Genomic DNA, 12083 nt, shown 5'->3' with positions numbered 1-12083 from the left:
GTCTTGATAAAGGTTGATTACGGAGAGGGGGGTAAAAATTGCCGAAATATTGATTACGTAATATGTGAACGACCCCTTAGTAGGACTGAAGCGTGTACTAAGAGTCTGGGTAGGACTGACGTTCGTTGACATTTATCACTACCTTTCTAAAACAAAATATGTTTTGCAAACGAAATAGCTTTAGGTGGCCTTTTGGCGGCCTCTCTTTGGCCTTTTGATCGCTCAAATAATAACATTAACACCATTTTGCATAGCTACTTCAGTAGTGAGTGGTTATTACGACTTTAAGCCGTAGTAACCACTCACTACTGAAGTCTTTCTCACTTTTTTAGACTTCTTATTATTTTGATTCTCGTTTCAACATCCTGTTAGTTATTTGAGTTTTAGTGTCCACCATAAAATGTTCTTAGTTGTGGTAATGATGACAGATGACAGTGGTTGTCATGTCACTAGTGACAACATGCAGCACGTTTATATTTAAAATCTTTTAAAAAGTATTTTTGCGTAAAGCCGGTGGTTGATTCAGTAGTGAGTGGTTATAGTGGCACGTGTTGGAGGGTGACAGTGACACCAGCAGCATGTCCAGACACCACACGACTGCTCGACTGCAAACAACGTTCCTCACCGCTGATAACAAATAGACAATGCGACTATGCGAGACATTCAGAATTCAAACAACAAATATTTCTGTTTATGTCAAACTTGAAGTTGAAGCACAAAATGTATGTCGCCAATGTTGTTTGATGAAATTGGCTTTTGAGTACAATGCGAATCAACTGAAAGCAAGTCACAGCTGCACATTAAATGTGAAAACAAAACACTCAAAGTATAGTATTAGTAAGACTAAAAGCTGTTTTATAAACCCCTCCGGGTTAGAATAAGATTCTGATAATCCCGGCTCCCGCTAGATAGATTCTGATAATCCCGGCTCCCGCTGTTAGTTTTTTCCCGCTGAATAGATAACCCCGGCACAGCTTCTATAATCCCGCCCCGCTAATTTGGCTCAACAAGATTTGTTTTGTTTTGATATTCCATGAGAATTTCAACCGCGCACTGTCACGTGTTTTGATGACGTGTATCACGTGACTAACTACTACGACGCGCATTGGTAAAAAATGTCACGTGACCTATGGCTTAACGTAAGAACTGTAAATACACTTGATCTACGTATCGGTCTTACTGCAGGCGCTGGCAAAACTCCAGCACACTGCTTACATTACTTAAACTCTTACATTACTTGGACCAGTTCCAGAAATTGTCTCGACGGTTACATTTGTCCGGTTAATTTTGTCGTAGCAATTGCCCTGTTTGATATAAGCCATGTATTTTTTTTTTTTTTTTTGTTGGGGACCGGCCCGAAGTACCAGCCAATGTTTACTCAAAAAATAATATATATAATAAGTGTTATCAATTCAAACTCAAAACTCATACAAGATTAGATCTCCCCGGCTCAAGCTGTTCATAGGAATAAGATTATCGTGCGATATTTGCGCTGTGGCCAAATTATATACCATCCGATAGGAAAAACGCCAAATCGGATGTCGCAAGAAAAGCGAAACCTAGCGCAGGTTCCTATAAAAAGTTATGACTAAATAACTGGTCAAAATAAATATTTACACCGCGCAGCAAATAAAACAAACGAATATCAAAATAACATGCGCGTCGCTATTATGTATCGCTAGGCGTTACTATGGTTATGGCGTTACTATGGTTATGACGTCACAAATGACTATATTTGGAAATGAGGGGAAGGCTCCTTTCTCGCAACGGAGAGGTAGCGCAGTTGGTTAGAACACCAGCTTTGCAACCGCGAGGTTGCGAGTTCGAATCCCACTGTCTGCCTGGTTGTGGGGTAAGCGTCGTTGACGTTCAGCTAAGGATCCTGAGTGGTCTATGCAGCCCCCCGGTATACTCAGCCGAATACTCGGGAAATCGGGTGTGAGGGTTAAATGAGGAGCTGCACATTGCAGCAGTCTCGGGCGAAGTAAGTATGGTACACACTACTTTAAGTTTAACAGTCACTGGCCAAAATAAATCCTTCGGCTTCCTGCAATTGGCTGGTTGCACGTGTGTAACAATGTAGCTGTTGGAATACTTCGAAGTAATATGTATAAGTGTCTTGATACAAAATTACTGTCATGTACTATATCATATATACTGTAGTCGATCAATTTAACCGACTATACCATATCAATTATCGTATGATTATTTGCACCATTAGTTCTGATTACCAATTCGCACTTGCAACTTGCTGGCCCAAAACTTATTCCTTGCCAAACTTTTATTTTTTCGTATTGTTTGACATACAAATGGCCATATAATAATTTGATTCAGCCAGTGTCATTGATAATGGTATTGGTATGTTTTATCTCTCTTTTCGTGAGATTATTGTTGAACTTGATCTCGTGGTACATGTCTTCACATACAACCACTATACCTACGGGGGCGTTTGCATGGTTTCAGCAAGCTCTTGGCTATTTTACCAACCAGTACAATTCACAGACCAGCGCAATAAATTGTTTTAGACTATAATTACAGTGGTGTGCCCACCTACGAGTGAAATTGAAACGTAGCGCGCCTGAAACGTCGCGCGCCTGAAACGTCGCGCGCCTGAAAGCATGACAATGTCAGCCGCGCCGAAAGCTTTCATAAGGTTTCAGTAATCGCGTCTGCGGCAAATTAGAAAATTTTTAAAAATTTGCCAGTATTTGCCACAATTTGGCGGGACTGGAATATGATGCATTGGTTCGGTTAAAAAAACACCAGATATAATGATAACAAGATTAACGGTGACTGAAATATGGCGAAACTTGTTTAACCCACAGCTATTGAAAATGTAGAGTTTACGAAGCTTGATGACTTAATGATAACACAATTCTTTTAGGCAGATAAAGATATTAAACCAAATACGTGAAAACATAGCACAGTATGATAAATAAATGAACATTATTCTTAGTTTATTCCTTTTGTGTGAATAAGATCACCGTAGCAGACAGCAGTTCACGCAACATTGGCCGTGTGGACTGCTTGTCACTTGCGGAGGACATTTAAAAAACACGTTCTAGAAAAGTACACGTGTTAGTCAAAACAATACATGCACGTATTACAAAAATAATTACAAGTGTAAAATTACCAATCTTTAAAAATACACGTGTTACAAATACAATTACACGTGTAACAAAATACTGAGCACATATCAGGCCATATATTTGCTTAAATTTGAAGTGAGTTAAGTTTTAGAACCCTTTAAAAGCAACTCTAAAATTCAAATTCTTACCATTCTGAGAGGATTGGATGCTAAAACGATGAGTATCGTTGATCAGGAGCTCTATTTATCAGGTTTTATAAAAACGCCAATAGAAAAATGCGAAGATTTTTTATAGGGTCTCCCAGGAGATTCTATGTACTTCCAAAAGTATACATCCATTTTTTTTCCAGGTGTATTCGAGGAAATGTCTAAGCTTGTTATGTATGCAGTTTCATTGACCTAATACAAATGATGGAATTTAAGTGAATTTAATCTGGCGGGTGGTGTTTCTTTTATGCAGATAAAGAGCTGAGTTGTGGTCTAAGATGGGAAGCCATAACTTATCTCTGGATCTCAATCGGGTTGACATAATTAAAATAATAGTGCAATCTTGTCCTTGTCCTCTCCCCAGAATCCACAAGATGGTTAGGAGAATCGTCGAGGGACAAGCTGCGTCCGAAGAGCTCCGAAGGAGGGTTTTCAATCAGTTCCAGCCTGAAATGAACAGTTTTCACAGACTCTGCATCATATACAATTAATAATAAAGCTGGACTAGCTGGACCTGTTCTTATGATAAAATTAATTAAAAATAAACCATGTTCCCCACTTGGAAACGATGTCACAGACAACAGCCACAATTTAACGGTAAACATTCTTCACTAAATAACTGACCCAGTTTTAACAAATTCGAGTCATGAGGAGGAGACTGAATCTTACTTACTCGTCTGCGTCGTCCAAGCGTGATATCCGCAAGAAATTGTGCAGATGCACACAGCTTTTCAGAATCAGCCTAGTCACCTCCTCATTTGTGGTCAGGTGACTCAGGATCTTCCATTTCCTTGATAGGTGTCCGAAGACGCACTCTATGACCATCCTGCCTCTGAAACAGTGTACAATTCAATCTACATAAGGTTCTACAAAAGTTTTCAGTTTTGCGATGATCACTTTACAGGAAAATACAGGAAAACAGCTCAAAGAGCACAAACGGTAATTCTTGATCAATTCATACAAAAACAATCATGACTGTCTAATCTAATTAGATGTAGTTTTCTGAATTGTCGAGGCTACAATTTATTTATTTATTTAATTCGTGACGTTCCAGTACCTGGATAACCTATAGTTTGTCATCCGCTGAGATTTTGACACCTTCCCCCTGTACGGCTTCATACAATGAGCATGAAGGGGAAAGGCATCGTCACCGACAATGTAGTAATTGACTCTACCAAGTCGCTCCTGAAAAGAAGACGTAAACATTATATTAATTAAGTATCTTACAGCCTAGATAACATATAAGCTCATATTTTTATGTCCTAAAGGATGCAGACCAATGGCGCTGTTTTTAGCGCCCAGAACCACTCTCCAATCAAGGCCCCCCATCAAAGTCCGAAAGCGGGGTTAAATTAAATCTTTCTATGAACACACCCTGTTCCATTGTTAAAACGGTAATCATGTTCAAGGGCTGGGATTCCGGGTAAAGTATTTACTGAGTTAATGAAGCCTCGAGCATTTGGTATTCACGAGTGTTCGCATATTATCATCAGTTCTTACCTGATCATCATTCGGCAGAATCTCAGCAGCAGGTATAAAACCCCGTTCTAGGAATTCTCCGGAGGCCAGTCCTCGTCCCAGTCTGTCCTCTGACCAGATTCCTCCGTCTGATCGACCGCCAAAGCTTCCAACGTTAAAATGACGGATTCTGAATAAGTAATTGTAGTAAAGAAGTTAGAGAATGATGTTAGCATTTAACTTACATCTCTCATAGATCGCCCGCAATCCTCGCAAGTTTTAACTCCAATCTACCCATTCCTGTTTTTTGCAGAATGCAGCAATTTTTATTGAAAGCATGCAAAAAACGATATTCATGAGCGGTACATATGATATTGTTTTAAGATTACATATCTCATTTCAATAAGTTAGTAGGAATCTGGCTACATAATCTTGGTTGAAGAGGAGAAGTGACAATGTTCTTCACTACACTAGCATTTAAGTTGAACCATTTTTTTAAAGATGACATGTGAAAATAGCACTTACATATAATCAGCGTCACACACTGCGAGGAGAATAACAGACGGCCATCCGTGATAATTAATCGTGTAACTTCCAGTTTTCCCAAATTTTGTAATGAAGCAATGCTTGCCGTCCACTGCCCCTGAAATGACATGTGTAAATGCCTCTTCTGTCTCAGGACAGACGAGGATAATAAAATTGGTCGGCTCTGAATGTTTAAATCATACTCCTAAAATTTATGCTACTCAAAAACATCGAAATTTAATTCGTGAATTTTTGAAACTGTGGCGAACCTTAACTAGGCTAAGTTTCGGATTTCTGTGTGTGAAATGCCACCCTGTGGCGTATAGTTTTTGCCTGCTTTCAGAATGATCCAATAAAAACTGTACGAGGAGAGCATTTGAAGTTTGAAAAATGGTCGTTTCGGGAAGTCAAGATTGAAAACTTCCCATAGTTACTGTAGAATTGCATAATATGAGCAATGATCTTCAAACTGCAACAAATATCGTTTGATCTCACTCTATTCCTCTCTTCTTTAAGGAAACGCTATAGCATCAATTTCCATGATTCACCAACTCGAGACCCTCAGCTCCCGGCGTCCAATCAAAGATAATTATATATATATATATCAACGTCAATAGATCGCCTCCCCCCTCCCCATCCCAAGATGCCTCCCCACCGTTCAGTCAGACTTTTTCATTACCAATGCAGTGCGGCAGCTGCCATCTTTCATGGAATCTCTGAGCAATTTTTTTCCAACATTCAGTCGACCGTGGACGAAAATCTGCGTGTTCAGCCAGGCAGACAGAGATGGCCGTTGTCACCTGAAATACAATTTTTACTTGATATAATAGACTTCTGTTCCTGAGGTATACCTGATGATAAGTAAACTCAAAGTGTCAGTGGCTCAATGAATCTATAGAATAAGCAACTAAGCGCACCAACCTTCTTTATTATCCTACACACTCTGCACCGGGATAGTACAAACTGGTTCGCCAGATACCCTTGCGCACACCCAGACTTCAGGTAGCTGTGGTGTTAACTTCAATTAGTGATGTAAAAAGTGATATTCCACATTTACATTATAACTCTTATATATATATATATATATATATAATGTAGTATTGAATGTAGATAAGAAATAATTCGACTTTTCATCTCTCTACAGAAATTTAAAGTTCAAACAACTGAAAAGTTGAGAAATTTCTCATAACGATTGACGACAGAGATAATTCCGTCATTTATAAATATTCATCCAAGATTCTACCCTATATTGTCCTGTCCAACCTTAGGGTTAAAATGAGCTGCTCTCTAGCTGAGATTGACGTACTTTTCCGGTTGAACTTCTTTGGTTCTAGAAGCGGTCGAACTTTCATGAAAAGTGAATGATACTCTGATCTCGTCATACCAAATTGACTCCTGCCGGGCATCATCATTAAAATCTATCGATGGATCAAAATCTCTGGCTTATCGATTTAAAAATGGACAAGGAAATTAGCGGATATTACTATTTAATCAAGTTATGAGATCACTGATCCTTGTATAATATCATTATACTACATTATACATAGTATAAATTTTACTAACTGCATTTAGCTAGTTTATAGTAAATACACACGATCGCAGAATAGAGGAGCACAATTGGGCTCTTTGTTCTGCGACCGTGTTTCCTTGGTGGGCCGACAGGTTTTTGTTGTGTAGTAGTGCTGGGGAAAAAACACGCTTTAACTATGATCAATGAGAGTAAACATTTTTAATTCTTGACCTTAGTGCCACAGTTTCTGTGGTAAAAACAAATTTATAGTTAAACGTTATATATCGTAGAAGGGCATGATTTACTCACATCACTAAGCATCTGGATGGATTATTAGCACACAAGGATAAACATGACCACCAGCTATACCACGTAACCATAGCTCCGAAAGAAATAAATTGCTCTACATAGAAACATCTGGTTATTCTGGCCTGATCCTATCACATTGTAGTCCCCAGGGGTTCGGTAACAGGCAACTGGGACCTGGGTCCTTTTACCAGCCACAATAACATTGGTCATGCCAGTACTGTCATAAACTGTAACCAACTATTAAAAATTAGTTATCTTTAGCTTAATTTTAAATTTTAAGTCATAGAGCAATCTTCTTAATTTTAAAATTTTTAAGAATAATATTTTACCCTAACTATGACGTGGTGGCACAATCATTATTCCACAATTTGTATTTCTCTAGATATCTCCAAGAATTATGTAAATATTAAGGCTCGCTAATATCATAGATATATATATATAATAAGGCATGTCTTCTCCTTGCCACTAATTTTCCAAAAACTATGTCCACTAATATTCCAATAGCTCATGGATTCGAAAATGGACAGGACACCCCCAATCATACTAGGTTGAGCGATGAAAACATGATGTGGCATAAACTCATTTCGACTAGGCATTTCGTATTGTAAGATGGTAAATTAATCCGCAAATACACAACTCATTTCTTAAGCATGAGAGCGTTGCTAATCATGTAGGTTACCGGTTATGTTGCCTAAATATTGTGTAAGTCTGCTGTGTAAAATTGGACTTAATTTAATTATTTAGTTATTTAAACCCTTTAAACAAAATATTGAATTAAATTGAATTGAATATAATATATATTGCCAGAATTTACTTACTTGTACATTTCTGTTGTCCCATATTTTAAGAGACGGTTGATCTGAGTATTATAGGCTCCGAATTCCTTACGTCCTTGGTAGTAGTACTTTACAGGTGCTCTATAATACAATATAGAATGTCAACAGCTTTTTTTAAAAATTGTCACAAGGAAACACGATCAAGCGAACCTTGGCCCTTTAAATTATGGAAAAGTCAGACAATTCAAAATAAAAAGTTTGTAAATCACAATACTCGCCTTTTTGCACAGCGATAACTTATTGTACTGTAAACTGCTTTTCTTGATATTAACCGAGCTAGATGAATCAGCTTCCCAAGCAGCAGCCCACATCTCCTTTTCGTCATCACCATCCTAACGTCAAAATCTCCTTTTTGTCATTACCATCCTAAAGTCAAAATCTCCTTTTCGCCATCAACATCCTAAAGTCAAAATTTTCGATGTGAATACATAGAACATGATAATTAGATTAGATTATGATGAAAATCTTTTAAACATACTGGCTACAAAAAGCATTTTAGTAGTCCGAAGCTGTTCCAACATAAATTGAAACTGAGGTAAAAAGATGCCTAGCATCAAGTTAAATTTTAAATCATTATGACTGAGTTATGAATATCAAAATAAGGTAGGTGGTCGTTTCGAAGTAAGAATCCTGCAGCTGCACTGAATTAACAGCAGTAACCGTAGTACATTCCATGAAAAGTTAGTTGCTGAGAACAGGACTTGAACCAGTGGCGTAACGAAGGGCCCTGCTGACCCTGCTGTGCAGGGGGGCGCTGTCTTATGGGGGGGGGGGGGGGGGGGGGCCAAATCGTCGTTTGAATGTGGGACAATTTTGAAAAAATTTTGAATTACCGGCGTATCCTCTTATATTGCCTAATTTGTTCAATTTTAGGGAGGGGCACCAAAAGGAGAGGGGGCGCCAACAGGGGGCACCTTTTCGGCAAGGGGGCGCCAACAGGCGACGTTACGCCACTGACTTGAATCCACAATCTCCCAATGAACGCTTGGATGCTTTAAGTTATCTCGGCCCCACTCAGTCCCAACAATTCACTTATTTGTACTACTAAATTATTTACAAGGAAATATTCAAAAATATTCATATTTACCCTTCTGTACTGAAGGGGACCCTTGGCAGGGTCACTCATTTAACCCTCGCATATGGTTTCCAAACATTCGGCTGAGCAGACCGAGAGGCTGCATAGGCCCGACAGAGTCCTTAGCTGAGTGTCACTGTCGCTCACCTCAGGGACTAATCATGCACCAGCGGGGAGTCTAACCACTAATCTTTCGATAGTGAAATCTGAATACCGCCCCTACACCAAAGGAATGTTAATGCATGAAAATGACTGAACCGAATATCCCCAGGCCAATTTTTTAGCCACTGCAGCACCACAACTGATGCAACATGTGTGTTTTTACCAATGTTTCACCTAAAAACCTGCCCTAAGGGATCGTTCACACATGATGTCAGCAGCCTGGGGGGATACGAAACTACGGACTCCGTCGTATACTGAAGGGGACCCTTTTACACTCATTTAACCCTCACACATGGTTTCCATTCGGCTGATCAGACCGGGAAGCTGCATAGACCCGATAGAGTCCTTAGCTGAGCGTCAATGACGCTCACCTCAGGGACTAATGATGCACCAGCGGGGAACCGAACCAATAGCCTTTCGATCGTGAAATCTAACTCCCGCCCCTACACCACCAAAGACCTGCAATTTAATCTTTCAAAATTCCGTTGGGTGCACATACCCAACAGAGTCTTTCGCTGAAAATATCTCAGATCGATTTTGGGCGTTTTCGACCACTTGTAGTTGAAATTCTTAAATATTAGATATCCTAATTTATAACTTTTAATCAGAGTGAATTAATAATTGATATTTGATAATTTATTTATTTGATAGTTTAGTCTGATATTGATATTAATATTGATTATATTGATATTTTTATTATTGAATGAAGCTAACTCCAGACATAAATAATACTACTTCTATTAACAAAGGGACTTGGAGTATAAACGACCAATTTTGCATAATTGTCTATCTAACCAAGAATTCAGGAGGCAAGGGTGGGTGCGTAAACTTTATGGTCTGCACTCTCAGATCCTGTATCACCCTGGATTCATTTCGACGTATTTTTGGTAAAAGTATATATACTTTCTGGTCACTCTCTTGCTACTCCAAGTCCCCTTTAGAAGATATATGGTCTAAAGTTTGCGCTAGTTATATTCATAAAATATGTTTTTGTCTGCTTTAACTGATACTAAATAAAATTGTTGTTTTCTTGAAAAAATTGTTGTTTTCTTGAGTTTTATTTATGCTATTATGAAAAATATATCAAAACCTCAGGAAACAGCAATAGATGGCAGATTGAGCAGCGATACTTGAAATTTGTGCAAATATTGTTTGATTTGCATTTATCAAGAAAACGACACCGTAGAATCGTTTGTCGTCATGCAGTAACTTCAGTAAGCTACTAACTCACTAATGTGCAAATCTGAGAAATTTTGAGTAAGCGCTCGATTTTTGAATTAGGATATATGATGGAGCGAATGTGCGCGGCGCGCCTCTGATTTTCGCTTTTATGTATTTTCAGCGTGGCTGTTAAGTTTATTATATTTAAATGAAACTTTAATTGAAAACTTTAATTGAAAACTTTAATTGAAAACTTCGGTTGAAAACTTGAATTAAAAACTTTAAATGAACTTTGATTCTTATCTCGATGTCAAACCTTCGCCGCTTGGTGAGGCACAAAGGTGCAGTTTGCCGATCTACCTAAGGTTGCGAGAAGAATTATTTGATGCGCGGCGCGACCCAGTAGTGCATCGCGCTACAAAATGAACTTTAATCTAATATTGAATTTTGATTATAAAAGATTTTAAAAATATATCTAATGTTCAAAATGTAAAAAATGCATTATTAAAAATTGTTTAAATTGAAAAATATAAAGGAAAAAATGTTTACACCAAATACATAAACTTAAAACAAAAAACATGTGTTTAAATATGTATTTCAATCTTTCAAAAATTCATGTAGATTTGTTACATCAAAAACTGGTACTGAACAAAATTAAGGAAGAAAAAAAATTGAGCCGCGCATTTAAAGACGTTTTACCTCGAACTATAAAAATCGAACGCTTTGACAACATTTGTCGAATTTCTTCAAAATTGACTTAGCAGATTTATTACTTTACTTCATGGTGAAAAAACACCATTTGCTAATATAAAAAGTGGTGCTTTGTTGTTCAATGCCCCTTGAGCGACGTTTGCATGTATTTGGACTAATTTCTTACTTTCATATGTATTGGTGGATGATGTTTGGTTGGATGACGGACGTCGGCCAAACAGCTACAGCTTTGAAGTAAGACTATAAATTGTGTGTAGCTAAATGAAATTGCACAAGCTTGGAATGCGGTTCTCATAAGGAAATTAGCTCCTTTGGCTACAAAATAGCACGTATGGTTTTGAACATATATAATATGTTTTTTGATATTATATATCAATTAATCGCTGTTTCCTGACTTTCTACACTCAACAAAAATGTGTTTCTCCTATATCAGGCACAACAATGTTATGTCCTGAAACCATGCACTAGTGTTTCTATGCATATGTTTAGTAGGGTTTCCGGTCATTTATATATGTACAAAATTGTTCGTCTTGTAACCACCAGTATTATTATTTTTTCTATTATATAGAGTTTTTGACATTTTGGAGATATTTGTGATGATGTTATGTCATAATTTTGTACATTACTTTACCAGCGCCAGAAAAAATATGACATGCGATGCTGAGTCCTTCTCTTCACATGTATTTGCAGAATTATAAAATGTTTTAGTGAAGAAGGGACAACACAAGGTGATCCACCTGCTATGGGATTTTATGCATGTGGTACAATACCATTGATTGATGCAGGAAACATTGAGAGAAAAGTGACTCAGATCTGGTATGCTGATGACTCTGCTGCTGGGGGAAAACTGGAAGAAATGAGGAAGTGGTGGGATAACCTCTGCATTAAAGGACCACTTTTTGGTTACAACCCTAAATCTTCCAAGACATGGGTGATAGTCAAGCCTGAGCACGAAGAGAAGGCAAGAAACTTGTTCCCAGATGTCAATGTGACAAGTATTGGTCGACGATATATGGGCAGCTTTATCGGAACTGATGAAGG

General features: G+C 38.1%; 2 protein-coding genes across 2 annotated transcripts in view; both read right to left on the bottom strand.

Moving 5' to 3' along the window:
* LOC134811129 (uncharacterized) overlaps nucleotides 1–12083 on the bottom strand; it is a 43074-nt gene that overhangs the window by 7771 nt on the left and 23220 nt on the right. The gene's annotated exons all lie outside the window — the stretch shown is intronic.
* On the bottom strand, nucleotides 3442–8276 carry LOC134811353 (uncharacterized). The gene is made up of 10 exons (XM_063818144.1): nucleotides 8152–8276; nucleotides 7916–8014; nucleotides 6542–6673; nucleotides 6200–6284; nucleotides 5958–6078; nucleotides 5279–5396; nucleotides 4796–4943; nucleotides 4353–4480; nucleotides 3969–4127; nucleotides 3442–3742 (listed from the first exon to the last, which is right to left on the bottom strand). Exons 1-10 carry the CDS (start codon nucleotides 8262–8264, stop codon nucleotides 3589–3591), a joined length of 1257 nt encoding a protein of 418 aa, XP_063674214.1. The 5' UTR covers nucleotides 8265–8276; the 3' UTR covers nucleotides 3442–3588.

This window comes from Bolinopsis microptera, chromosome 2 (assembly GCF_026151205.1).
Source record: "Bolinopsis microptera isolate Bmic1 chromosome 2, MBARI_Bmic_1.0, whole genome shotgun sequence".
NCBI lineage: Eukaryota > Metazoa > Ctenophora > Tentaculata > Lobata > Bolinopsidae > Bolinopsis > Bolinopsis microptera.
Note: the sequence above shows the minus strand (reverse complement) of the source record. Positions and strands in the feature narration are given on the sequence as shown.